The following is a 24,005-nucleotide window of genomic DNA, read 5'->3' as shown; positions in this document are numbered from 1 at the left end:
CTGGAGGAGGTGGTTGAAGTTCTCAGCTACTTGCTGTCTGCCTTGCTTAATGTACCAGGTAATTCCTTAAGGTAAATCCTTCCCGATTCTTGTTTTTTTAGTCCATGCTGGGTAGTAGTACTAATTTCCTTTTAACCCTTTTCACCTCTTTCTTATTCAAAGAACACTTATAAGACCACATTGTCTCCTTTAGACACTGATCATTGAGGATGCACACATACTTATACCATAATAGTAAGTGGAGATGATCTCAGATAAACTCAAATATATCAATCCCTTTAAAGGAAGTGCTAAGAATATGGAGAATCGGAGAAAGTTTGGGCTTGCAATAGGCTGCTTAAATGTGAATGAAGCTGCTGTCTAGCTTTAGGTGTATGTATGGCAAAAAAGTGTCTGCTTTTTCCTAAAACCAGCATTAGTGCTTAAAAGAAGGACTCAAAGCACAACCCAAAGATCTAGTTCCAGCTGCTCTAATGAGTAGTAAGAAGAATCTCCCTTTCCCCTCTGTATTTACAATTCATTTATGTTTTAATGTTTTTACAAGAGATGGGCTCTGGTGCCTGTAGGTAGCAAGGCTGTCTGTGGGATTGTACTCATGCTTCTGAAATAGAGCAGTTCACTTTCTCAACTTGCATCAGCCTGAGCTGTAGATGAAACATTTCAACACGGCCCAAAGCAAACCAAGCCTTGTGAAGAGTTTGTGACTGTAAAACACCTCATATTAATGAGATCTTTGAATTCAGACTGATCTCTTCTATCAGGAGCTGGAATAAGTTGTCTAGAATAGAATTGTGTAAAAAAAGGAATTTTCAAAGGATCACTGAAACACTGATGAGGCGAAGTCACAATGTGGAACAACTTCTTTCTGTGAAGGGGCAGAAAAGGGAGCCTGAAGCAATGACATTTGTAATGTAGTTCATAATCTGTAACAGTTGTTTCAAGTTAGAGGGAGAGAATCCATGTCTTAATGTGCAAGTGACATTTACTCTCTCTCCTACAGAAGTCGTCCTTTAAATAACAAATGCACATTTAGACTGGCTTTGATCTCTTGAAGCAATATGATTAAAGACATGTTTTGGTTTGATTTCCCCCTTCTTCTGTCTCTAAAGTTTAGAAGTGACATTCTGGTCATATTTTTTTTTCCCTAGGTGATTAATTTTGCAATGTTTACAGGACAAAACATCGAAGCTTGTGGTGCCTGTCACCTTTCCCAAATCCTAAGTATTTATAGATGTCTGTCTCTGGAATGTGTATCTGATTTAAGTCTCTAATTGATTTTAGTGAACTGAGTGTAGCAGTCATTGGAGGTAATTTGGCAAATAAGCATGTGGGTAAGTGTGGGAAGACCTTGTAGCACTGCTTTTCTTTTCCAGTTATATCAGTCTAATATCTGCTATTCCCTCTCCTTTCAAGTCTCCTTAAAACATCACCATCTCTAGAGCAGGACACATATCCAAAAGTGACAGTCTCAGGGTATCTGTGACAGTTTAGCTGGAGCCTCTGGGTTTCAGTAGGCGGTTTGTCTCACAAGTTAGGGCATGAATGATGCAGCTTAGCCTTTTGCAGAGGAAGATCTCTGTTGCTCCATAGCCTTTAAAATGGGGGGAGCTCAGTCTGTACTCTGAGGAGTACTTAGGCTCTAGGATGGTAAGGAGGAAGAAGCACCTTTACCCACCTGCACAAGCTGCTCCTTCAGGTGCAGGCTGCTGAGACAGATGGTTAATGGCACAGTTTGAATTGGTGGGTTGGAGAGCTAGGGATGGGGGGGAAGTCAGGGTGCTGGGCAGGTCCCTGTACCATGTGTGTGACGTTGCCTAGCCCACCCATGGAATGACTAGTCCAGATGAAATTACTGTGCTGGGGTCCCTGCCATGTTGCATGTCATCATGCCTAAGCCTGAGCCGTGGCTTTGTGCTTTCAAAGTGCATACTAGGGCAAAGCAGTTATGGATCTCCTTTGGCAATGTCTGGAGGAAAAAATATTATGTCTGACTTTGTTGGACTGACACTTAGCTATGCAGGACATGGACTCACTTCCTTTTCCTACTGCCTGCCTTCACTAGAAATTCTTCTGCACACTGTTTAACAAGTCTTTTACATGGCTGCAGCTCTGTGGTCTTGTCCTTCCATTCCTGACAAAGGGAGGTGAGCCCTTCCCCGGACGGGATAGTTCCCATGTGGCTGAACACAGGGCTGAGGCATGCTGGGCTTTGCTGATGTAACAGGCTCTCTGCAAATTTCATTCAGATCTGGTTGGCTGTGAGCCTCAGCCTCAGATACGCCTCCAACTCAGATGAGGTCATCCCTGCTTTTTTTTTTTCCCTTCCGCTTCAGAAAGCTGTTATGTATGAACGTTTAAGGTCAGAGTGCGTATTTCCTCACCACTGCAAATCTCTGGGAGCAGGAATTCCCTTGTCTCTCTCCCAGCTGCGCTCTTTCTCAGCACTATCACAGACTGCTCTCCCTTTAAAGAGAGAGGAGGAGCAAAAGGAAGATGAATTTACCGCAGTGCATTTTATAGCTGATTCTCGCATCCCGGTCAGAGGGGAGTGTTTGCTGACAAGATATTGCAGAGCTTCACGGTCCTAACACGAGTGTAAAGTAGCTTTAGGAAGAAACTCCAGACCGTGCTGCTGCCAGAAGTGTAACTACTCGCCCTGCCCAGTCGCTCGGACCCTTCCCCGCCCTCCCACCGTGTGCCATGCAGCGATGCGTCCAGCCAGCAGGGGACGGGGTAGGTTCCCTCGGCTGTCAGTCAGTAGGAGCTGCCCGGTTCGGGACGAGCTGATCGCGAAATAAGGACTGGCCCTACGGAGAGCACAGCACAGAGAGCTGGCGTGTCCAGCCCTGGCCCCGTACCCTGCCTGGAAGCATCGTCTGCTCGGCATCTTCCTCCCTCCAGCCCCAGTCCGGTTAATCCCTCCTCATCTCCCGCGAAGGGCTGCCTTCTAACTTCGGCGCCAGGTCTGTCTGCACGTCTTGGGGAGGATGGGGGTTTCGGCAGCCCCTCTCTGCCCCGGGGGCAGCCAGCCCCCTCCTCCTCTTCCTCCCACTGCCGAGCCCCGCGCTGGAATCCCTTTGGCACGGCCTCTTCACCATGTCCTGGCAGCGGCGGAGAAACCTCAACCGAGTGCCTAAGCGGGACCGGCCCCAGCACCGCGGACAGATCCCGACGGACTGGCCCCAGCACCACGGACAGATCCCGGCTCCGGGCGGAACAACGCCAGCACCGCGGACGCATCCCGGGGTGCCTCCGGGCTCCGCCGGCGGGAGGCAGGGAGGGAGCTCGGCGTCCGCTCCAGCCCCGCTCCGTGCCTTGGTGCCCCGGGCTCCTGCGTACTGCTGGCAGCCCGCTGCGGTAGCGGCACTCGGCTCTGCCGAGAAATCTCCCCGCACGCACTGCCACCCACCTTGCTCATGGTGCCAGAAGAGGGTTTGTATTAGGGCTCAGGATCTGTCTTCTGTGGATTGGGATTTAAGAGCTTGGACGGTGCCTGGTTACAGTGGTGTATGAGTCTACAGACCCCGAGGTGCACTACAGAGTTAAAAAGAAACCTTGGATCTGTCACGGCGTGGAGGGCTAAAATATACCCTGTACAACCAGCAAACCCAACCCAGGCCTTCCTGCCTACCTGCAACCAACTTTACACACACACACACACCCAACCGTGAGAATTCCCTCCTTTCCTCCTTCCTTCAGCGACTGCAGGATGAGGCATTTTCTTCTATCTGGCTCAGGGTAAAAGCATACCCCGGGGGCATCAACGCACATCTGGCAGGGACTGAAAGGTTTTAATTCAGCCTCTACTGCAATCAACAATGGCAAATGAACCAGTGATTCTGAATGTTTATGACATGGTGAGTATGAAATACTACTGACTGGGGGGCGGTGGGGCAGGGTGGGAGCTCATGCTTGGAGGGCAGGCACTGTACAGAGAGGAGCCAAGCACAGATCCCCAGAGAGGCTGATTCCCTCCCCCTCCCTCTCTTCCCTGGCCCAAACTCCTCATCCAAGCCTATCATTCTCTCATGTCAGAGATGATGCCGACCCTTTTTTTTTGTGAGTGTGTTTAGCATATTTGGCCAGATTACAGGTATTGTGCCAGATTTTCTGCAGGATTTTTCAGGAGCAGCACTGGGTGAGGAGAGGACTTCCTAATTTCCAGTGCCCCACTTAAGGAAGAAAATGTGATCACCTCTGTATGTGTTAGAGATAATTTTCCTTTAATTTTAAGTGACCAAGCATTACCAGGCTGTGGGGTTGGGGTCAGGATTTCAACTAAGGAGGACAAACAGCTGTAGCTTTGCAGTAAGAACATATTTTCTAATAATCTGGATCAATTCCTCATATGCATAAGATTGTAGTTAATAATGTTCTCTGAAGGTTAATTGCAACAGCAAGAGTAAGAAATTGTCTGGTGAAGTTTCAGCACAGAAAGTGGCATGGGCACATGCTGCTCAGCAATATTTCCTGAAAGTTCACAGGGGTAGCAAGTGGTTTTCCTTGACCTCTTCTTGCAAGGGGGAATGTGAGTGGGTGTCTTCTGTGCTAGCAAATCAGAAGGTCCAAATCTTGGCACAAACCCCCAAAGAGAAGGCGGTTTGGCACAGCCTGTTTACTTGCTGGTCTGACAGAAGCTTAGGAGAATCATTTTCATATGAGGAGTGTTTTGATGATTATGTATTTCACCTTTGTTCTTTGATTACCAACTAATGTTTTAAAAAAGTAGTTTTCAGATCTTCCACAAATTTAATAAACCTCTCTGGGGAAAATATGACCTACAAGGCCCAGGTGCTGGCTGAACTCTAAATATCCAGCTCCAGACCTTTAAGATTACAGCATACGTTTACTTTTTATCATCAGGCAGTGACAACTTTTACCAGGAAGCCCACAGAATAGTGTGGGTTTCCCTGTTGGGGAAATCCAGAGAACAGACACCAAAGAGATTTGGAGTGGGTTGCTGTAAAAGTCAAATGTCTTTTTATCATAAGGATCAAGGGATCTTTTGTGAACTAAAGCAGGTGGGTTGTTTTCTGAGGGAAGAGTGAGTGGTAAAGGTTATTTAGGTAGGACTGTATATGCATTGGTGAGCAGTCCGAAAAGGACAAGTACAGTGGACTGAAACTGCCTCTTCCAGAGCTATTATTGGTCAAATTGGGCAACTTGGTGCAAAATCCTTCCCAAGGCTTTGGTCTTTGAATGTTTATTGGTCATAACCTTAGCATGCCTGAACTGTGAACTCCCCCAAGAAGCTCTTCAACCAAGAGGTTTGGTAACCCAAATAGGTGGTAGCTAGTGCCTGATAACAGGGGACTCACATTGCAAATGTACATGCAAGAGTTTATCATTAATCCTTTGAGGAAAATAAAGGAGTTGCGTTGTCCTTTTATAATATCCACTGACTTCCTTGCAATATTTTCAGTTTGTTCTGCAGCAGACTATGGCCTAAGCTTTCCTCTCTCAGCCCCTGTTGATCCATCCCAAACCAGTGAATGTTTCACCACTGAGCTGAAGAGATCCAAATACTAGATGGGCATGGTCTTTACCTTTTCATGTTTGATTGACTGACACCAAAGATGAAGCCTTAAGTAATTAAGGCAGAAGGAGCTTGCTGTTCATGGTCACTGTGTTCTGAGATGGACACCCAGACACAGTGAACAGAATTGAGGTCATCCATTTACTTCAGACTGAGTAGTTTTTGCTGCTTAGCAAACCATGGAAATCTTCATGTGTAAGTACTAACTCCATGGGTTAACCAGTCTGTACACAGAAACCAATCTATTTTCATACAGCATCTGTTTGACCACCACTGAGTCACCTGTAGCTCAAGTCCTACCTTATGACTACTGCAGCTACATGCTTTTCCATTGCTGCTATGATTTTAACACCACGAAGCCTGGAATGTAGCCATGCAAAATCTGCACTTTGTTACACTGTGGTAGGGAATTGCGGGGGAACTGGGAAATGAGCACGTTTGCTTGAATGACTGTTGCAGAACTAGCCTCAGTGGAAAAAACCCAACAACAACAACAACAAAAAGACAGCTGGGAACAACAATTAACTGGATGTAAAGTTCTGCTTTCCTGACAAAGAACATGACCCCCCTGTATGGCAACTGGAAGCACATACACTGCAGGAAAACTTATCCCTAGGGCAGAAGTTCAATTATGGGCTTTGTGCAGCTATGAAATACCCACTCTGTGTAGTCTTGTGTATTCAAAGATTATAGCCATTTATCCTTTTACCCACTGTATATGAAGCAGGCTTCTTTAGGAAAAAAGTGCTGCTATTTAATGAGGTGTTATGCAAAAATTGCTGAAGCAGATCTATTTGTAGGCTTGTTTTCTTCAGCATAAAATAATGGAGCAAAAGTCACTGGGTATTCCCAGTGTTCTGAATATTGCCATCAAAAGCAACCTTTTTTCACCCCCAGCACACAGGATGGTTATATCCCATCTCATGCCAAAGAGCTTCTACATACCTGGACACTTGCAAAACAGACAGGGCAGGTGGACTTTGCTGCTCAATTTGAACAATTTAAAGAGTAGATATGCAGGATGCTGAACTCTGATTTAATGTGCAAGTGTGAACACAGAATAACAACATGGATCATGGGTTTGATCACTGATGAATCTCTTTGCCAGTATGAATTTAGCTCTTGCATGCACTTAATCTAAGCCATCTGCTGGTTGGAGACCTGCAAGAAATAACTAGGTCTATAAAATCTGTGACAGAGTTTGCTCAGATTAGTCAGTTACCACTTTGCCTTCAGAGGAACAAATCAAATTCCCTTTCATAACTTGCATCTCTCTTCCCTCCAGTCTGCCTCAATAAGCTGTTTATCATGGAACAGATCTTACTTAGACCATAGGGCACAGGGTTGACTTTTTTTAGTCAGGATATTATCCTGTTCCTCATCACTAAGTTTTTGTGGCTTACATTGGAATAGTTTATTTAGTCACTCTACATTAATAAATGTTGCCTACTTCAATCAGGCAGAAGAGTAACTGCAGTTATTTCCTGGGTTTAAATCTTTGACAAGCTAAACATATTCCACTAAAAATAATTTGCTTGGCAGAGATTCAGGTTTGGGGGCTCTCATATTTTCATCTTATTGCATAGCACATTCATGCTATCATATTGGAGGCAAAGATATTCATATCACTATTGTCCCTCTTTTATTACAGCTGAAGTTGTCCTAAATTTCCCCTGTCTTTGCAGCTGATAACATACAAAACTGTTTTGATCTACTGGCATTTTTGCTTGCTCCTTCTCCTGGGGAAAATGAGCCCCTGAGATATGCTGCAGAAGAGAATGAAAGCCTTGGTCAGCAGGAAGCCAGGGAGCAGTGCTGTAGCCTCTGTTTGGATGAGAGGGGGGGGGCCCTCTCTTACTCAGCCTTGGCCCACAGTTATTCCATTGATTCCACTGACAATACTTGTCATTCCCTCTGGAGACAGAAATAATGTTCAGGTCACTGTAGATGGACTGACGGAAGGAAGATGCTTTGTGCTTCTGTCTTCAGTACATGAGGAGCCTTTGAGTCTATTATAGAAACAGCAACAGGATTGCACACAAAACACTTCATTCTGTGAAGTGATTGTTTTAAAGCATTGACTAGATCATGGAGCATGTCATTATCTCTCTGGAGGAAAGAATAAGTCTAGTTACTCAAAAATGTGAACATGTTTGTGCTTACTGTAGGTGAAAGTCACAGATACTCTTAGCTTGCTTAGTCAGAAGAGTGAAAAATCCTATTGCAAGTGGTAGCCCCATCTCTGCGCTGCTTGTTAGTTGTTTGTGAGCTGTCGTGTGTGGAGAAGCATAGTATCACCTGACTCTATTTGGTATTCCAGGAGGCCACATGGAGAGAAAGGGGAATTTTTTGTCAAGTAGATAGCTGTGAAATTTCTTGCTGTGGTGAGCTGAATGGTTGCGCTAAGTCAATAGCAGAACTTGTGGTCTTGAAAGATTAAGTATTGGACAGTCACTAGGATTTTTTTTTCCTTTTTCATATGTTGATCACACATTCATTTTTTTGTATTTAACAAATAGAGAGCAAAAAGCAAAATATTGCCTTTGGGAGACTTAAATTAAATTCTGGCAACTCCTAATATATTTACATATACATATATATAATATATATATATGACTTCAAATATTTGTGAGTTATCTCTGGCCAAAATTATTAGTCAAATCTGAATCATTTCAGTTCTGCAAAACACACTGTTCACTCAAAAGTTTGCCATGTTCTTGGAAGGGCATGGCTGGTGTACCCTGGTCTTATTTGTTCTGTGACCAGTCACAAAACTCGTAAGAATTCCCTCTTCTGTGAATAAAAACTAGCTAGGAAAAATGTGGGGTGTTTTCATCTTCACAGGCTTGTTCTGGAGGTAAGCGCAAAGATTTTGTGCTTTGCATTTTACTCTATCACTGACTCTTCATTTATCCTGATTCTCATTCATTCTTCTGTCTTCAAACCTTATCAAGCACAGGGTACTAGATAACAAAGCAGAATGGTGAGCTAACAGGGGCCTGGAAATGGGTTTCCCACAGTGCTAATAGTGTATCCCACAGGAGTACTAAGTGCTCTTTTTTTCTAGTAGTCAGACATAGTGCTGCTCAGAGGTGGTAGTGTGAGGGATCAGGCAGTCCTCAGGTGCTTGTTTTATGCATCTTCCTGGAGCTTTGAGTTGGCCTTCTGTGCTGGTGTTTGGTTTGGTTGGGTTTGCTTCTTTGTTTGTCTGGTAGCACTGTGTTTAGATAATTCAACTATGCATATGGTGCATAATGGGTTCAGGGTTCATAATCACTCTTTTGTCATACTATGGTACTTTCTGTTATGGGCCCAAAAAGGGAAGACTCTTGGTTAAAGGTCAGAGAGCCTAAATAGACCACTGCTGAGAATGAGGGAGGAGAGCAGAAAAAGCTGCTCTCCCTGGGTAACAGCAGAGTCCTAAGCCCAAGATATGAGAGGTGTGTCAAGACTGCTTCAATTTTCTTGAATACAACAATTCCCAGTGCAAATGCTCTTGACTTTGGGGGAAAAAAAAATTAAAAGGTGTTATGGTAAATTTGATGGCAGTACATTAGAGGTTTCAAATAAATGAGGCTGAGTGGCCTGGCAGTCTGTGTGGATGAGGAAAACTAGGCTTTGTTTCTGCTTCTCTTTTCCTCATAGACTGCATCAGTTTCATTTGAGTGACAACAGGCTGACCTCAGGCAGGGTAGTAAAGTGGGATTGCTCACTTGCCCTGCTTGAATGCAGGAGCAGAGGGACAAGAAAAGCAGCCTGTGATGCCGTGCTCAGCCTTTGGTGATGCTGAGCACGGTATTGTAGTCAGTGCCTGCTTCAAGCCTGTGAGAAGATGACAAAATTCAACTAGACATCCCTTCCCTCTTGTGTCTTTGGAGAAAGGAGATCAATTGGAGGAAGAAAAGATTAAGAAAACTATTACACTGAGCTGCAGCTGAGTCCTTTCTTTCAAGAAGGAATCCAAACATGTCATCTGATTTAAATCAATTGAGAAGAAAAAGAGTAAGTGGCATGGCCCAAGTTAATAAGCCCAGCAAGGAAGTGTGTCCATTTATGTATAATAAGTGAATTTTTGTTGTCTTAGCAACAGCCTGGAGATGTGTTATCCATTGGGGGAACAGTCTGTTTGGATGTTGTCAGGGTGACAAGCTGGCTACCTGTGTTACTGCAGATCTTCTCCAGCACTGCAGCCCTGTCACTGGCTACTGTATGCTTATGCATGAGATGTCTAAAGAGCTGTCTCTTGACTGCACACAGGGCATTGCTCTCTCCAGCCCTGCCATTTATCCTATCAGCAAGCTCACTGAACCAGTGCTCTGTTGCCCAGTGGTCTGACTTGAACTGATTCATCCAGGGCAACACAGGAGTTGTCACTTCTGCTAGTGCTGCTTGCCTTAGGAAAACTGCTCCACAACATGCTCTCCTTTATACCAGCAAATGCAAGAAACCTGAATAGAACCTAGGAAAGCTAAAAACAGTGTTAAAAAATGTGTGAACTCTGCTTCTGGAGCAGAAGTCTCGCAGATCCTGTCATTAGCCCACAGTTCCCACAGCAATGCTCTTGAGTTGGTTCCTGCAGGTGACAGTCTGACTTGGTGTCTCTAAAGCACTTATTTCAAGGCAGTCTGAACTCTTGTGGACTCCTGCGCAGGATTTCAGGTGTAAGCCCAGGGGCTTAAAGTAAGGTCAGCTCTAACCCAGAGATACAGAAGATCCAGGGTTACTTTTGCTGTTACTGGAAGCTGTTCTTTAACCCTGTCTACAGGCAAAGTCACAATCCCCTGGCCTGGCTCTGAGCAGCTCTGAGAGAAATGATTGTTTCCTCTTGAAACCATATGGAAGTTGGTTTCCAGTGATTTTTCTCTGATGCTTTTTGGGCTTTCCCCTTACAGTAGGGCAGACTCCTTTTAGAACATGACACTTCTGTCAGCAAGATTTTAGCTTCTGGCTCACTAGGCTGTCAAGGTTCCTAATTTTACTTGCCTATTCCTTAAAACTAATAAGACCCCAAACCAAACAAACCCTTCTTACTATTGATGAAAGCTGATGTGTTGACAGTACTGGAGACTGTCATTCTCCTAACAAATAAATTTATGCTAGCAGTAGGAAAGCAGACCCTTCTGGCTCTTGTGCCTCATCACTAGTGTATAGGTTGAGCTGCTCTGGTGTCATGGCTCAGCTGGTCATCCAGCTTCCTACCCAGGCAGCCCACAGGGCCTAAGGCATACATGTAGTGGGAGCTTCTGTAGGGGAGAGCTGAGCATTAGTGAGCGACTAAGTTGGAACAGCTGTCAGATCCATTTCCAAGTGTGGTGATCGGCAGGTATACAGTTGTGCATTAGTGCAATGAACTGAATTTAAATAGGTGTATTAGGGCTGAAAGCTATGTTAGTGACCTGAGCTGCCCTTATTCTAATTCTGTTTGTTTCAGTCCCTCTTGTTCCTGTTATTTTGCCAAGATGATATAACTGGGGCTGGGGAGGGAGGCAGAGACCAATCGATACAAAAAAATATCTGTATTTCTGCTGGGGAAGAAAAAAAACCCCAAATTCTCAAGTCTAATGATTCTTTTTCTAACAAGTGGACTCAAACTATTAGGAAAGAAACAAATATTTGCTACTATTCTTGGCAAACACTGGAACACTGGATGTTTTCGACTATGAAAGATCCAGAGCAGAGAAAGTAGGTATCTTCTCACTTCAGAGCTTTATCAGCATGTGAATCTGTGACACTTCTCATCTCAGAGGAAAATATGAGGCTGCATCCTAAGATTGGAAAATTGTTTTAATTGATCACTTAATTTTTAAACAATTAATCTTAAGGTGTCTGGAAAAGCAATGATAAGGGAAGTAGAAAATCTGGGAGAAATAAATGATCTCTAATAGGTGTGAATGCTGATCTACAGAAGCAAATGTCTGATGCTAGAAATCATACCAGCCTCTTTAGTGCCTTCATTGTGTGTGTCAACATGCGAGTTGATTGCCATGTGACTCCTGATAGATCCACATTTCTGGGAAAGGGCAGACCTGGCACAGTGTAAGCTCTGTTGATTACATGCTTTGCTGGACCTAAAACCTTGGATCTGTTACTTTGCTTTCCATATGGTCCTGCTTAAATCCACAAGGCACTATCAACCCCTTTGCTGTTCTCTTCAATATCTGTTAGTGAGTGACTTATACTGGATCCTGATGCAAGCAAATAAGCTTCTCAGATGCTGATTGCTGCCTTGGGATTTAGAGTGTATGAGGAGCCCAGTGTAGCCTTCCAGAGTGAATTCCAGGCTTTGCCATGGGTTAGCTTTCCCTAGGTACACAATGTTCTCCTAGACATCTGTTTTTGACTCATCTGTGTGTCTTGCTCTGTTTGGGATTTCTTGGAACTAATGAATTTATAATTGCCCTATATTTGTCATCTCCCCCAGCTCTGGACTAGCCTGGTGAATGTGGGAACTGACAGAAAGAGAGGAGCAAGAGGTTAACCATGGGATTAATCTGATAAGTCATTACCTCTGTCATTAACCTCTACTTTTGTGCAGCGCCTGGGGCAAGAACTCAGCTATCTACTCTAGTTCCATAAGAAGAGGCCTAGGTTGTGGATATTTTCAGGCAGGGCTGCTCTCTTAGCAAATCACTTATCTAGAAAATGAAAGGCTTTACCTAGCGAAGCATCAATATAAGAGGACATTTTAGGATATTTGGCTGACCTCTGGATTTCTCTCAGGAAAGGTTGAGGTATTTTCCCTCATTGACCCTCTTTCATAGCTATCAACTTTGAAGAGATGTCTTGACTATTTTAGGGCATTTGAGATGGTATGACATACCCAGAGGTTCTGTCACGAGTGCTGCTTATGTGCTGGGGCAGTAACAGGACTAGTTCTGCTTTTGGCTTCTACCATTTAGTGTGCTGATGTATCTGGGGTGACAGAGACCAGGTTAAAATCCCTGGGGGGTCTCAAATACAACTGCCTCTTCACACAGGTCTGCCAGAGAAGCAGACAGCAGGAAACTCTGGATATGCTTGTTCTGGGTCTCTTGTGTGAAAATATTTCTGTATTGTTTGATAAGGCTCACTTAGCAGAAGAGTGCATATTTCCAATGAATCCTAGCTGTTCCAGGTAGTTGTCCAGGTTATAGCCAAGCTATAGTGCTGCCCACACTTGTTCTATGGCCCACTCAGCATGTATTTTATATGAAAGGAATCTATTCCCTACTTTACACAATTCCAAAACTGCTTCACCACAAAGGAATGAGAAAGCTGGACTCCAGATACACTATGATAGGTCAGCCAGGCTGCTTCTCTCTGAGGTAGGTGGAGAGTCAAATTCCTTCTGGCAGGTTGAAGTTGTTAGAAAGTGGGTTTGTACCCTCCTGGACAAAGCTCCTGTCTGGGCTCTTGGTTATTAGGTACAAGCAGAATACACTTGCTCCTCCTGGGAATTAAGAGGTCAACCTTGCTCTTCCCTCCTCCTACTAGTTTGTTTTCGATCAGGACCCTTTTAGACAGATGTCAGGCTTTGTTGTGCTGAGAGGATCTTTTCTGCCCTTTCTTCCTTAGCTATCTACCTAGCCTGCAGATTCAGCTACTTGTGGAGCTTTTTTTCTGAGTCTGTACCAGCACTAAGAATTCAATGGCTATTATACATTTAGAGCAACCCTGTGATGGAGACATTGTGGAAAGGGGGGAAGGCAGTGCTGAAGGTTTCCAAATCTATGGAGGCCAGAGCTAAAAACGCATGTCCCAAGCTGAAATCCACCCACTGTCTGTCTCCAGCTCTAACATTCATTGTTCTTGATTGCAGTGCCATTTGCTGTACTTTTATTCACTCTAATTTTTATGGCTGCTCGTTATCCAAGACAGCTGGCTATCTTCTCTTTGGCAGTTCTTTGGATGTGGAATAGACCTATTTTCTACTGCTGGAGCACTGTGCCTTTTGTGCTGGCTACTGCAAGAATACTGGGGACAGAGCATTGAGGAACAGGTTGTACTGAATTGAAACAGAACAGATGAATTCCAGTGTAAGCCAAGGAGAAACAGGGGCAAATTAAATGGGTCCAGTTCAAGCTCAGGTGTTCTTGGGACCAGAAGAAAGGAAATACTATAAATCCTTCCCCCCCGCCCCCCACCATGTGTCTCACAAACAAGATCTGTGACTTCTGCTGAGCAAAAGCCTCAGGAACGATGAAAAAAATGCAAGCCACATGGATCCATAAAAAAATTCAGTTGTTTTTATTGTCTGGGTCAAATTCTGTCTCCTCTCCTGGGCAGAGTGCTACTGGCAGGAGATGTTCTACATCATGGTAGCCAGAGGCCTTGGCAAACAGGCAGGACACCCCTGGGGGGCAAGGGAGGACAGACAGGAGCTCATCCCAGCACTGTGTTAATTAGACTGGTTATACATCTCCCTGACTGCTAAGCATGTACTCTTCTGTCCCTTTTATTCAGGCAGAGCTAATAGGAAGGAACACCTCACCAGAGAGCTGAATTGGGAGGTAAAAAAGAATGGGCATGGGGAGGAAGAGACTCCTTACACGTCTGTTTTTCAGTTTTTAACTGTACAGGATCAGTTAAACTTTTTCAATACTCTTTGAAGTGTCCTCTACTCTTGAGAGAAAGGCAAGGAAGCAGGAAGCAAGCTGGAGTAAAGGTGATATTCTACAGCTCACACATCCATATGTGGCTTTTCAAGTGCTGTTTGTAATATGGCATGTTATTGAAATGCTTCAAGGATTCCCTTTGTAATGTGTAATTACTCTGATACACAGTTCAGTGTCTATTGCAGCTGCTGTTCTGACTAATTTTAATGCAGTTAAAGTCATTTGTGGATCAAAGAAGTTTATGCAGATGAAATTTTAAAGCTAGCATAAAGAACAATTTAATAGCCTCTAACACATCAGGTACTTAAAAATCCTGTACTTGGTACCTCTGAACTTGGATTTTACCTCTCATACCCAGAGGACTTTGAAGCATATTTTTTACTGTCTGTTACCTATCCTGAGATTTCAGAGGTGTCTCATTAAAGCTGGTGTTCAAGCCTATTAAATACATGAATGCAGCTTCTAATGATGCATCTCATTTAGGTGAGCTGACACCAGGAACTGGCAGGGATTATTGCTGCCCTGGTGCCCCAGTGCCTGGGATAGTGAAAGCCACCTGGAGAAGTGCAGGATAGTGCCTTCTTCTGTGTTGGAAGATACTAGCAAAGTATCTTGAAAAGGCTGCTGACTTCCAGGGGCACACCAACATTGTCACCTTCTCACCCTACCAGCTCCCCTCCCTCCTTCCTGAAAAGTGCAGCCTCAGCTCCAGGAGATTGCAGATGGGAAGCATCTGTCCTTGAGCTCTCAGTCTCTCCAACCAGTTAATTATTAATCATCACAATATCCCTTGTGTCAAGCATCTGAACTGCCCATGAAGCATGGAGAACTGTTTTATCAGTCGAGTCAGAAAGTTTTAGTGTTCTGCCACTCTTTATTGTAAAGCTGTTCTGTCAAAGAACTTAAGCATCCAGAAGTGTTGGTTATCTCATCTGAGCCCACACCAGATGACCTGCTACTAGCAGGGGCAGCAAATGTGCAAACTGGGAAAACACAAGAGAAAGTTAAGCTTCTTTCATGGGTCTGGTAACAGAACTGGTGCTGTACCATTGCATGGGATGAGAACTGTAATGCTACTGCAGCTACAGGTATATTGCCTATTAGGAACACCTACCTACTAGGAACATACCTCAATATTTAGCTCCCTAAAAGATACCTGCTGGGCTATTAAATCCTGGGTGGCACAACTAATTTTCTGTGACTGTTGGCTGGATGTTGTGCCCCTCTGTGGTGTGCTGCTGCTTGCTTGGAATCAGAGAGACACTTGAGGTTGTATGGAGCTCTAGGACTTACCTGTGCTTTGATTCAGCTTCTGTGTTATTCTAAAAGAGAGACTGAGAAGAGACAGACCAAAGAGTAGGCATAAAAGACAAAATCACTGAACTCGTGTCAAGGCACTTCTTACTATTGGGAATATTCAGACATGAGAACCTGACACCCAACTCCTTCTAGCTGGGACAATTCTAGTGGAAATGGAATGGCACCGGCACTTTATTTCTGATTGAGGCAATATTCTGCTTTCCTGCTACCATTTAAAATCCTACAGTGGGAAGACTTGGGTGTTGCAGGTAAGTGAACCCATTAAGGCAGGATGATACACATGACTTAAATTGTGCCCTTTAGGATCCCTTGGCCATGATTTGCTCCTCAGGTACCTCTATGTTCCCTTCTGCCCTTCCTTCTATCCCAGGATGTCTTCATGCAGAGTGAAAGAAATTACAGTGGATCTGATGGGATGCTTTTTTGTCTGAGTAAATTGATGGTAGATTATCAATAATTAGCACAGCAAGGGTCAAACTCACTCTTCCTTCATTCTTTTCTAAGATACTATGTAGAAGACCTACTCTTATTTACACATAATAATAGATGGAGGTTTTTTTTCCTCCTTTCAATTCAAACATAACATTGTGTTCAATGACACCACAATGTTTTATGGAAAGTACAAGTGCTTTGAACATGTGGGAATCAAAAAGCTCTAAACAGATTGTTTCATGGTGCCAACAAAGCATGTCCTTGGACTCCAGCCGAGAACAACCAAACCTTCATTTTGAGTAAAGCACTGGATGTTGAGAAAGAGAAATACCCAAACTTTAGTCCTAGTTCCCATCTCACTTGCATTTCTAGCAAGCCACTTCAATCTCTCTGCCTTGAATCATCTCACCTGTAAGATACCCTATTTATGGGATGCCTAGGTGTTTAAAACTCTGACTGCTTTTTGGCACCTGGGATGTAGCTGCCTGGGTGGACGTGATCCCCATAGGAATGGGAGGCAGCAGCAGGATTTCTGGGTGGTGAGCTGGGGGGCAGCAGCCCTGCATCCTGCTGGCTGCCTGGCCTGTGTCTGGGTGAGAAAGTGCCCTCCTGCTCCATCCCTCCTGCTTGCCCTGGCAACTGTTCCTGGCCTTCCTGTCAATCAGGGGATAGTGGTCCCAATCCCTTCTTACCAGAGCCTGCCTGGTGAGTATGGGGGATTTTCTGAAGCAGTCACCCACCACACCTGCTGCTGGTCTTGGCCTTTACAGCCCTCTGACCACAGACAGCAGATGAAGTATTTAGAGACAGCTGCTATTTCTGTCATTAGCATCCAGACTTCCTAGGAGAAAACTGCTGAAATCTGTGACAGCTGAAATCTGAGTCAGAGGAAGCTTTTTACTTCAGCATGTACAAAAGCGAGGGGAGGGGGGGGAGGGAAACATAGAGCTCAATTTGCTATTCATTTAGTTCTGTCAGGAAAGCCCAGGCAAGTCAAGATGATGGTGTGCGAATTGCAAACACACAGGTTGCAGCATGGTGGGTGTTGTTCAAGGGATGGAAGATGCAGAAGAGGTGTGTCACTAGAGGACACAAGGAAAAACGATGCACCACAGCTTTGGTCATGATGAAGAGACTAATTTATTTTTTCTGACTCCAATCATTTATAGTTCTCAAAAGGTGCCAGTGGATTGGAGGGTGAACGTGCCACCTCTCCAACGACACTGGACAAACTACCAGTCTATCAAATTTCTCCGCCTCTATGAAAGAATGCAAAACAATAGGTTGTTTACAGAAAGTTGTGTGAGAAAGTTCTCTACAAGAATGAAAATTCAGAAGGCTTTAGAAAATCCTAAGAAATCAGGGCGACAGAGGTGGGTAAGAAAACAATGCAGCATGAGGGGGCTGTGTGCTGTGCTTCATGACAGGATGCATTAGCTCTCCCTGAGCAGTTCTGTGCCCTGGACCTTGTAGATGGTACTTGACAATTTAAAGCAAATATATCTCCATGCTGTGTTGCTGTGTCAGGGGGTGCAATGGGATACCCAAGGGATCTGCTTAGCCTTTTCCATTCCGGGGCATGATCCTTTCTCAGTCTTCTCCAGTGTACTTGCCATTATTTCCCTGGAGAAGAAAAATGCTGTTATTCCCCTCTGCAGCTGAGGCACTAGCTTGCAGAGATGCTGTCTTGTTTTATGATAGGACATGAGGAATGGAATGAAGCTGTGTCAGAAATTCAGACTGGACATTAGGAAAAAGGTTTTCACTGAGAGGTTGATTGGCCGCTGAAAGAGGCTCCTCAGGGAAGTGGTCACAGCACCAGCCTTGCATAGTTCAAGGAGCATCTGGACAACATTTTTAGTCATTATAATTTTGTTTTAGGTAGTCCTGAGAGAAGCGAGGAGTTGAACTTCATGATCCTTATGTGACCCCTCCAATTTGAGATATTCTGTGACTCTGTGATTAGGTAACTTGTGCAGTCCCTTGGGTTTTGATGTGGAGTTAGGATTGTGAGACTATTCTTATTCTTCTCAGATGTGGCTGCTGAAAATGGTCTGATTTCTTTTTAAGCTCTGTGATAGATATTTCAAAGTAAAATGCTTTATTGACGCTTCCCAGTTTACCTGTGCTCTCCTCTGAAGGAGTTCAGATAGCTTCCAGCACTGAAGGGAACTGTGGGTTAGAAGCACTCTTCTAGCACTCAGTCTTTTCAAAATGAAAGTGCAGACCCTCTGTTGTTATCATGATTTCCCATTTGAAAGAAAACTCCTAGGATTTAATGTCGTAGTGTGACGCCAACAGGATCAGAGATGGTTCTTTCCAAACTGATTAATTTACAGAGCATCTCAGGTAATACAATTCAAGAAGCTTTCTGAAAAGGTGTCACTTAGTAAATGGGTAAATGAGCCAGAGCATGAACAATTAGTGCTCCCCTTTTTCCCCTGTGACTCTGTATAAGCTTTGGAGAGAGATAGGAGGAGGTAAAGGAGAAACTGTCAGTCCCAGTTCTGCCCAATGACTTGACTACAGGATTACATTTATGTTAATCCACCAAAATTTATCCTCTGCTTTAGAAATAAAAACAATTGCTCTAGACAAGCCTCAAGTCTTTATGCTGACCTGTTAACACAGGTTATAATTTAGTTTGGCCAATAGATTTGAAAATATTCTTGTTTAACTTGGTACTGGACAAAATAGAACGCTACCTAGGATTTTGGGGGGATAAGAACACTGGGTTTACAGGAGGTGATGTGGTTAAACACTGCATGCACATATGTGCTCTGGGGACAGCTTGACAGACTGCAGGCTTTTGGAAAGAACTAGTCTAGCAAAGGAGCAGGGGGGGAGAAAGCATCTGCCAGTAAATAGATGGATAAAGATGTTCCATGCTGCTTTTAAGGAGCACCAATCATCTTTATAACTTTGACAGGTGGCAGTGGGGCAGGAGGGGAGATTAGATTCAGAGAATTGTGTGGGTGGTGAAGAAATTAATCCTAATGAATTGGAAGAGCAAATCCACAGTGGGCAGAAAGCTTTGGATTTCTGCCCTGCTGGATATGAATAAATAGAAGAGAATCCCTTTTGCATGCAAGAGCTAATTGGGCAATTACAGCGTAATCTCAAAACCTTTGCTTAAATTGTATTCTGACTACCAAAGCATGGGGCAGATTCTCTCCCACAGGTTCGTAAGGCTTGCCCAGTCTTTCAGACAGGTGAAAGCTCGTCTTTGAAACACCTCCCCTCCTTGTATTTCCAAGGTTTCCTTTCCATGTTTTTATTCTTATTCACAGAAAAGAACACATAAGCATAAGAATGACCAGACTGTTTCAGAGACCAAGGATCCATCTAATCCAATTGCTTGTGGCTACAATTGGGAGATGGAGCAGCACAAGCATATATGATGCTTCCTTCTAACACATTCACACAAATTTAGCTCTGGGGCTTCTCTGAGCTTTACCTCTGCTTCTTTATTAGGCCTCAATGGCTCTTTCTTTCATTCAGTTTTCCTGAGCAAATGTAACCTTCTGTATCAACAGCCCTTGCTGGTATCTTGCAGGTGTACTACCTAGTGCTGAAAAGCTACGTCCTCTTCTGATTTCCTCACTCCTCTTACTTCTACAAAAATAAAAGTGAGTGGTTCCAGCATGGGAATCTCACTAGTTTTATTTTGCTGGAAACAAGAAAACTCTGATGGAAAGACTGAATTAATTTTTTCTGCAACAGTGGGTGTCAGGTTTGAGTTCTCCTTTTACAGCTTTGCTTATCACTTGGCCCTAAAGACTTCTCTTCTGACCTGTTAGAAGGATTGAAGAACTAAATGTTACTGGAGAGGTTATTTTTCTATTTTTAGGTCTGTCTAGAAGCTAAAAGTAAAAATGTTTTCATCTACTCTTGAAAGGACAGGGTCCTGAGGCAACTTGAGTGAGAGTTGCTGTCTGCAGTAAGAGTGCTGTCTGCAATGCTCTCTGCTGGACACTCAGGTTCTCCCACTCCTAATTTGTGTGTTCATGATGTCTAAATCTTTATTGTGACTGCACTTGAACTAAGATTTGAGTGCCACAATGCCAAGCAGTTCCACATGCTGAATAAACAGAGCATCTGAATGCTTCCAAAATCTTGGCTACTCTTAAGGCTTTAAAACTCAAGATTGATTCCTGTTTACTTGAAGCATCTTCCAAAGCATCTTCATGTCTCACTTGTGACATGAATCATGTTATTCTCCATCCCATCTCTCTGCTGAACCTAGCTGGCATTCTTTCTCTCATGAGTGTTTTTCTTTAGGACTGGCACCAGCACAGCAATTCAGCACCAGGCTGGTCTTGCTCACATCCGTTCTGTAGTGCCATCTGATCAAACAGATGAGGATTATGTGCCTTGCTAGGACTGAGCTGGAAGGGAAAGCAAAGAAGGTATTTGCAAACATGGGTGCCCAGACCCCATGGTATTAGTGTTCAAGTGAGGTAGAAACTATGGCTGCACAATTACACAAAATAGAAATGAAGCTCATGTCACAGTAGGTTGTCTTTTTTTAACAAAGAGGGAAAAAATGTGCATTGCTGGCTATTTTTCTCTATCTAGCACTGTTTTCATACTTGGTTACCTGGACATTGCTGCTGCAGGGTAACAAACCAAGCTGTGTGTTTACTGTTGTTGTTTACCACGTACAAATGCACTTTGGAGGATAAAGTTAGCTGCGAGTTAAAAGATTTGCATCTTCTGTAGTTTACTTGCTGAAGAAGGCTGTCTTCTGAGCAGACTAATTATTGCCACAGAAAGCAAAGCCATTCCTAGGAATTCAGCAGCACACTTGTGTAAGTCACCATGTTCTGGAAGAGGATGATTAGGAGAAAATTGTTCCTATAAGGAGTTTTGCCAAGGACCAGTCTGCAGTGCTGCACCTTTGGTGCAATACTGGGCTTGTTTCTAGGCTTGATTACTAAAATAGCATATGTGGAAGGAGACTGATTGTTGGCTTTGTGCACAGTCTTAGAGATGTTTGCATATTGCTAGCCAGCCACCTGGTGGAAAACAGAGGGTTAAAACACTGCTGTTCTCTAAGGCTTTGTTGTACGCATACAGACTGTATTTATGTTTGTGTATGTGGTGCATGAGCAAATACATCCTGTTTGCTTGTGAAGTTTTCTTGATGATCTCCTGTGGAAGGAGGTAATACTCTCCTGCTTACAATATGCTGGTGTTTACCTTGTCCTGCTGTTGATGATTCATTTGGGATACCAACAATGAGCCTCAGCCATGAACTGGGATTCCATCATATTTCACAAAGACACTTTGTAAATAGGAGCCAGAGAAAGAGTTCTGGCTCCCAAGAGATTGAGCTACTTCTCGTCTAGATCTGATAGGAAGCATGCAAAGAGAGATTGGTTTGTGAACTCCATCTGGTGACACTAGCCCTTCCTGAGATGGCCCAGTCACGCAAGCAGTCTTTTGGTCATGATGCCCAGTTTTGTATTATTTTGGGGATTTTATCCCTTTGTCGTCTCTTCCAGTAAGAGAAGCTAAACAAGATTATTGTCGTGTTAAAGGGAATCACAGTAAAATGAATTACAAAAATGCTACTGAACTCATACTTCATAGAGCAAATGGAACTTTCACATAAGATGAAATATATCAGGCTGGGCTGCTGATCTTATTTGTTTGATGAATCTCTTTGCCTCTTGCATGCATCCATCTAACTCGGGAGAAGGCAGATATATGGAGTGGGAACTGAATGGTCTCAGATCTATCTATTCATCACCTGCATGACTTTCATTGCTAGAGTGTCCAGATCACTTCCCTGCTAGATAGGAATAGGAATATTTTTTTTCTCTTTGTTTACTGGATAATTAGCTTAATTTATGGCTTTATGGCCATTTGTATTCCTTAGCTTGCATGAGTGAACTTACAGAAAAGCAACTCAAGGGAACTGAAATCCACATGTGCTGTACAATACCCTTAATCACTTATGCTAGTTGTGTCTGTGTTGAAGCTGAGAACAACTGCATGGCATTTTGCCCTTGTTCTGCGCTATGGATCACTCTGGAAAGACGGTGATGAATTTTATGTCTCTGGTTCTCTGAGAAGAACTTCTGGGTCAGTATGGAATAGGAGTTGTGTATAGTGTCCTATTAAGAGCATGTGCTCTTATTTTAGATAGTAATCAAAATGGGGGTGTGCTTGGAGTGTGCTTCTTCACCTCTAGATATAAGTTGCAATCTGCTTTTGAGAAAGCTGACAATGGCCTACCTCCTAAGGCCAAATAAGGCTTTGTTTTTCTGCAATAGATATCTAGGCATCTAGAAGGGCCCAGCTATCTTAGAATACTTTCTTCTTATAAAGGCTAGTCTACGGAGACAGCTTAATCTGAGGGCAGAGGTCTTTGATATTAGAGGATGTGAGCTAGGTGAGGCATCACAGTGCTTACCTCTTTCTCCTACATCAGCCTGGCCAGAGTTCAGATTAGATGCTGGCTCTGCATGCAGGAGAAATATTTGGCAGCTCTCCAAGGGATCTGGCAGACAACACCATTTGCACTCCATGGTACAAATATACAACCCTTTCTCTTTTCACCACAGCAAACAGGAACCAAGGTGTAGTTGCAGTATATAATGGATTTTCATAGAAATAAATACTAATGGGGGTGGTGAGGAGGAGACGGAGGAATATTCCCAGAGAAACTTGTTACATAAAGCAAGTTCTCCTCTTTGGTCTTATTAAAGTATTTCCTTATCTTCTTGTTTCTTCTTCAGTTCCCGATCTTACTGGGTACATTTCAGATGTGGAGATGCAAGATGTAAGATGCAAGTCCATGAAGGAAGCAGTTGTCTGAATCTCTTGAGTCATTTCAGATCTGTTTCTAGATGTATGCAACATACAGCAGACTAGCACAGAAGATTTGCTTTAGTACAAGTGTAAAATCACTATTGTGCCCAGAAGAAAGGAAATATTTAGGGCAGCCTGAATGCTAGTCCAACACATGCTGTGCTGTTTATGAGGTGGGGGTAAGGAGAAGAAAGAAAGGACAACTTAATGTTTTCCAAAGAAGCTTCACTGTCAGGTTTGTGCCTTTCTCTGTGCAAGGGTGTGTGTGACCCTTGGGAGAAGCAAGCACAGAGGCTGCCCCTTTAAAGGGACAAACACCTGCATTTTAATCTGAAGTTGTTTGCACACAAAACAGTATCTTCATAGACCAAATGCTGATGATTCTTTGCCAGGCACTGCTCCTAACAGCCGTTTCTGTCTTTCAGCAAGAGATGGCTATTAAATGCATTTGGAGGTGCACATCCAGTGCTGCTCATTAAATAAAGACAGAGGGAATTCTTGGGGGAAAAAAAAAAACCAAAAAAAACCCAAAAAACAAACCTCTTGTAGCTCCCACCCAAACCAAAGCAGAGTACATTACATCAGAGTTGTTAAGACACTCCCACAGCTTTTTAATTTGTTCCCAGCCACAGTGGCATGCTGTACATATTAATCTCTTCTGTTGTATCTTCATATGAGGTGAGCAAAAGTATCCTTAAAACACTTTGTCAGCATCCAATAGGTAAATGCCAACAATTGGCTACTTATTTCCTAAGCTATTCATGTTTACTGTATTTGGTCATTTTAAATAGTGTTACAATGACTCAGCATAGAAGCCCTTGGGTCATGGGTTATAAACAATTTTCTGTCTGAACTTCTCTGATTGGTGTTTCCATATCAGTTTTGTGCCTTGTAGATGATAATTATTCCAACATCCCATTTTGGCATTGAGCTAGATTATACAGTTTCCCCCTTCTTGAGACAGTTCCCTTCTCAATGAAATGTTCCTTGTTTTACTGTTTTATTTTTTTTCATTCTTCAGACCAGCAGAAGTGGGTTTTGAGGGAAGATGTGCTTGAGTCTCCATGGCACAGCAGCATTTTATCATTGCTATATTCAGGTTCCTTGTTTTCTCTTTTATCTCTTAAATTCTAATCTGGAGATATCACTGCAATGCGATTCCTCAGGAGTTGTGCTGCAAGAGCAGAGAGTACACAATTATGGCAAAATGCACACATATCCATTTACTTGTATGAAGTGCAGAGAGATGAGACACTGTATGACATTGGCACTGTATTTGAAGAGTTTTATCCAAGACAGAGCAA

The 24,005-nt window shown here is 43.5% G+C and overlaps 1 protein-coding gene across 4 annotated transcripts in view; it reads left to right on the top strand.

The window, feature by feature from the left end:
- LOC137475689 (deubiquitinase DESI2-like) overlaps nt 1-24,005 on the top strand; it is a 72,952-nt gene that overhangs the window by 16,834 nt on the left and 32,113 nt on the right. Inside the window, exon 1 of one of the 4 annotated variants that reach the window (XM_068193266.1) lies at nt 2,318-3,857. The exons of 2 other annotated variants lie outside the window; for them this stretch is intronic. In XM_068193266.1, the coding sequence (XP_068049367.1) occupies nt 3,819-3,857 (39 nt within the window). In that variant the 5' untranslated portion in view covers nt 2,318-3,818. Of the gene's footprint in view, nt 1-2,317; nt 3,858-16,820; nt 16,957-24,005 lie in introns of those variants that run through there. One more of the 4 variants, XM_068193268.1, reaches the window with a different exon arrangement.

The sequence above is a fragment of the Anomalospiza imberbis genome, chromosome 6 (genome assembly GCF_031753505.1).
Source record: "Anomalospiza imberbis isolate Cuckoo-Finch-1a 21T00152 chromosome 6, ASM3175350v1, whole genome shotgun sequence".
Lineage (NCBI taxonomy): Eukaryota > Metazoa > Chordata > Aves > Passeriformes > Viduidae > Anomalospiza > Anomalospiza imberbis.
The sequence above is the reverse complement of the archived record's forward strand: the minus strand, read 5'-3'. Positions and strand labels throughout refer to the sequence as shown.